The following is a 4,010-nucleotide window of genomic DNA, read 5'->3' on the forward strand; positions in this document are numbered from 1 at the left end:
TCTTTTTTTTAACTACATGGTGAATCAGTAACTCCCAGTCCTAATCTATGGGAGACCCAGGATCAATCCTCGTAGCTACCTCTATAACACTAGGAGTACATCCAACTACCTGCAAGTTGATATACTAAGATCCTATGATTTTAGCAAGAACAAGACTCTTGTGCCACCAAGGCGAGGGTGGGGAATCTGCTCCTCGAGCCGCCACCACAGCAGGTCAATGTACTCAATGAGATTTGAACTACAATCTCCTAGGCTTCGCCCAAGTAGACTTACCGTCAAACCACACATCACAGTACCCATGTGGGTCACCTTATTAATGGAAGATGATATTTTTCTTAGATCCCTCTCATCGAGAGGTGTAGGATTGATCTAAAGATCATCCAATTCTGATAAGTATTCATGGAGATATGAATTTATTTGTGTTATGGGACAATTCGTCAAGGTCAAGCAACAACCAAATAAACCCCACTTGTGCTCAACGTTTTAGTATAAATAGAGGTGGCCTTCAAGTCATTTTAACACACTTGGGATCTCTTCCTCTCCACTTGTCTTTGGGTTTTAGTAGGAGGAGAGATCCTAAGGGATAATGCTGCCCTAATCCAGAGGGCAGAAGCCAGAATTGCCGGAACTGCCAGGAATAGCCAGAAAAGCCAGAACTGTTGGGAATAGCCGGAATTGTCGGAACTGCTGGGAATAGTCGGAACAGTCGGGAAGCTGACGCAGAGGGAAAAAGCCAGAACTGTCGGGAAAAGTCGGAACTGGCTGACTGCCGGAACTACCGGGAATAGCTGGAGACGCTGAAAAAGTCGAAACTGTCGGGAATAGTCGGAATTGCCAAAATTGCTGGAACTGCGGAGAATAGCTGGAATTGGCGGAATTGCCGGGAACTGTCGAAACTGCCGGAAAAGCCGGAACTGTCGGGAATAGCCGGAACTACCGGGAATCGTCGGAACTGTCGGGAACAACGGGAACCAGTGATCAAATTTGAAGGGCAAGTCTTAATTTTATTTAGAAGGGTGCACATTGAGGTTGCCCTTCTATAATGAAAAGCACAAAAAAATGAAATTCAACTGACAACAGTAAATTATTTTCAAATTCCTTTTTTTTAACACATGGTGAATTAGTAACTATTTGGTTGGAACTAAAGCTGTGAGTTCCAAGACAACATACTATTGGTTGTCGATGTCTTTACAATGTTGCAAGCTGCAAGATATTCCTCAGTTTATCAAGAACAATAACCCCTTCCAACACAGCTGCAAGTCCAGTATTTATCATACAATTCATACACATTGTAACTGACAAGTGACAAGCCAACTGTGTTCATAACATTTATGTTTGCCAAATGTTATGATTTCTATCTTTTTCCTTGAATTACTATCATATTAACCAGAGGTTGATGTAAGAACATCCAAAAAAGAATTAGTTTGAATTTCCACCAATATGATGAGTTTCCACCTTGTGTTAATTAGGTTCTGGCAATAATTTTGACGGGAAAACTAAGTTTCCAGGAAAATTTTTCAGTTTCAAATTTGATGTTTAAGCATGTGGCAAAAAAAGCAAAGCTCTAAAAAATTCTCTGTTTCTGAAAATTTTGCAGACTTTGAACAATGGACTATTAGTGGAACCCCATGATCAAAAGGCCATAGAAAATGTATTGCTAGAGCTAAAAACCTATGGAATGAATGCCGTTGTAATGGGTTGAGAAACAATCACCTTTTCTCATGGCCTGAACATTGCAGAAAATATTTGTCTCGAGTAACTGTATGCGGGATGAGGCACCCTCAATGGCAGACTATCCCTGTAATGGATACTACTATGGGGGAGGAATCGATGGGTGATTCCCTAAAGGACAGGTCTCTTCGGATTTCTGTCGATGGTGATAAATATTCCATCAATGGCTCTCTGGATAATTCTACCGAAGCTGACAAACTTCTGGCACCAAAGGGCGACCCAGAACTTACTTTGGATAAACTGAAAAGGGCGTTGCTATCTTTTAACATTGAAGAAACTAAACCTAAGCCAAGGCCTCCAGTGAATAACCTGAATGTCTCAAACAAGTATCCTGCACTGAAAAATAAGAAGAAGCTTTTTGTTATAGCTGTGGACTGCTATGATTACAGTGGCAATGTATATCCCCATACATTGGAAATAATTCAAGAGATAATCAAAGTTGTGCATTCTGATGCAACAATAACAAGATTTTTCAGTCTTGTACTATCAACTGCATTAACAGTTGATGAAACTCTGGGGATGTTGAACTCTGGCAATATATTGCCTCTTGAATTCAATGCTTTAATTTGTAGCAGTGGGATTTGTTAGCCTCCTGTTGCAACAGGGTATCATCTTTCATGATTGACATTTTTACATGCCAAATATGTCATCTTTCATGCTGCAAGGTTCCATATTTCCAGACAGAGACCAAAGAAGTTGACAAGAAGTATGCTAGTCCAAATGCCACTGCTGTTTCCAATTTTGATGAGTTGTCCCAGTTTTGAAGAGTTTTCTTTTAAGGGAGGTCCAAACAGTCTAATCTTGGTCTCCCTAGGTTTCAATTTCTTGTTTTAGAATATAGAGAATAATATCTGACCAAACAGTTTAATCTTGGTAGATTTTGTAGATAGGTAGAGAATCAAAGGGACCCAACTGTTTAATCTAGGCCCTTGGCAGAAATAAGTGTAGATTTAGATAGGAAATCAGAAAAAAGAAAAAGAATAATTGTAAATCTGGGTCTGCAAGTCTAAGTGCACCCACCAAAAAGAAGAAAAAATGTTAGGAAAGTAGGCTGGGTAGGTAGCTGTGAGGTTGCAGAATGATAATTGATGATCAATTTTGGTTTCAAATTGTTATATCTTTTCAGATCACAGTGCAGGCAGTTTTTTTTCCAAAGGATGCTCAAAGCTGGATTTTACTAATTTCCCCTTCTTCTAATTCCCCAATTCACTTACTAATTTCCCCAAAGAGGGCAGGATATGCCTGTTTCCTCTTAGTTTCATCATGTTCCATGCCATTTGCCTTGGTGAAGATCTGCTTCACTCAAGGATTTCATTTCTTTTCAGATTCTTTCCCCAAAATTAGCCTAAGGTCTCTGACCTTAGCGCTTGCTTATCATCTCCATATTAACCACTAACCTTAGTATATAACTCCCTATCAGTTTTCCCCTTCCCCTACTAAAACTATGTATATATAACTCCCCTATGTAAATATCCCCTCCCTGGCAATATAGCCATATTCTTATAAGTCCGGGAAAAAATAGTCTATCTGAGGCTGTTTTTAGCCCATCCGAGTCAAAACAGGGATTAATCTGACACCTGGCCAGATTAATAACCTATCCCCCGCTCAAACCCTCAAAACCCATGTTTTACCCCTTATCCCTAAGTCCCAACTGTAAATATATTAACCGCACTCATTTGAAACCCCTAAACCCGCCATTCCCTAAGTCTAAACCCCCCACGCGTTTTATTAAAAAAAAACGAATATCCGGCACATATTCCCCGCCCGTATATACCCACCGCCTCTCCATTGCCGCCAGCCGTCCGATCGTCCGCCCCACAGATCTACGGCTGGCGGGCCGTCCCATCCCCGAACCGCCAGAAGGTTAGCGTCCGGGAGATGGGCGGTATTCCCACCGTACCTCCCGCCACGCGTCGCCTTCTGGGCTGTGGCGGAGCCCCTCCCTCCGAAACCGCCCAGGCGCAAAGGCGGTGCGCCACAAAACCGGTTATCGCCAATGCCCGGTGACGTCACCTGCCTGCGTCACCCCTTGCCCAGTCACCAACACGTCATCTGCCTACGTGGCCTCCTGCCACTGTACCGCCCAGTCACCCTGCCACCATGTCCTGCCACCGTGTCCCTGCCGTACCGCTGACATCACCTCCGTACATGATGACATCATCCCGCCACGTCATCATGCTGACGTCATCGCTCACGTCATCCACCGTAGAAGGTCCCACATGCTGACGTCATTAGCACCTTTTGGCGCGAAGGAGAAAAAATCGCACTTCGGAGCCTCG

At 43.0% G+C, this 4,010-nt stretch overlaps 1 protein-coding gene across 1 annotated transcript; it reads left to right on the forward strand.

Annotated features, from left to right (window-relative positions):
- The first annotated feature begins 1,815 nt into the window (after positions 1 to 1,815).
- Positions 1,816 to 2,319, forward strand: LOC149230635 (putative sucrose-phosphate synthase 2). Its single transcript, XM_089381372.1, has one exon. The coding sequence runs from the start codon at positions 1,816 to 1,818 to the stop codon at positions 2,317 to 2,319; it is 504 nt and encodes a 167-aa protein (XP_089237498.1).
- The last annotated feature ends 1,691 nt before the right edge of the window (positions 2,320 to 4,010 follow it).

This window comes from Pinus tabuliformis, chromosome J (genome assembly GCF_031772625.1).
Source record: "Pinus tabuliformis cultivar Carrire ecotype Pingquan chromosome J, CPIR1, whole genome shotgun sequence".
Lineage (NCBI taxonomy): Eukaryota > Viridiplantae > Streptophyta > Pinopsida > Pinales > Pinaceae > Pinus > Pinus tabuliformis.

Bases quoted from the DNA above. Each gene is read 5' to 3' on its own strand.
- LOC149230635 (XM_089381372.1), top strand. From the start codon at position 1,816: ATGGGGGAGGAATCGATGGGTGATTCCCTAAAGGACAGGTCTCTTCGG.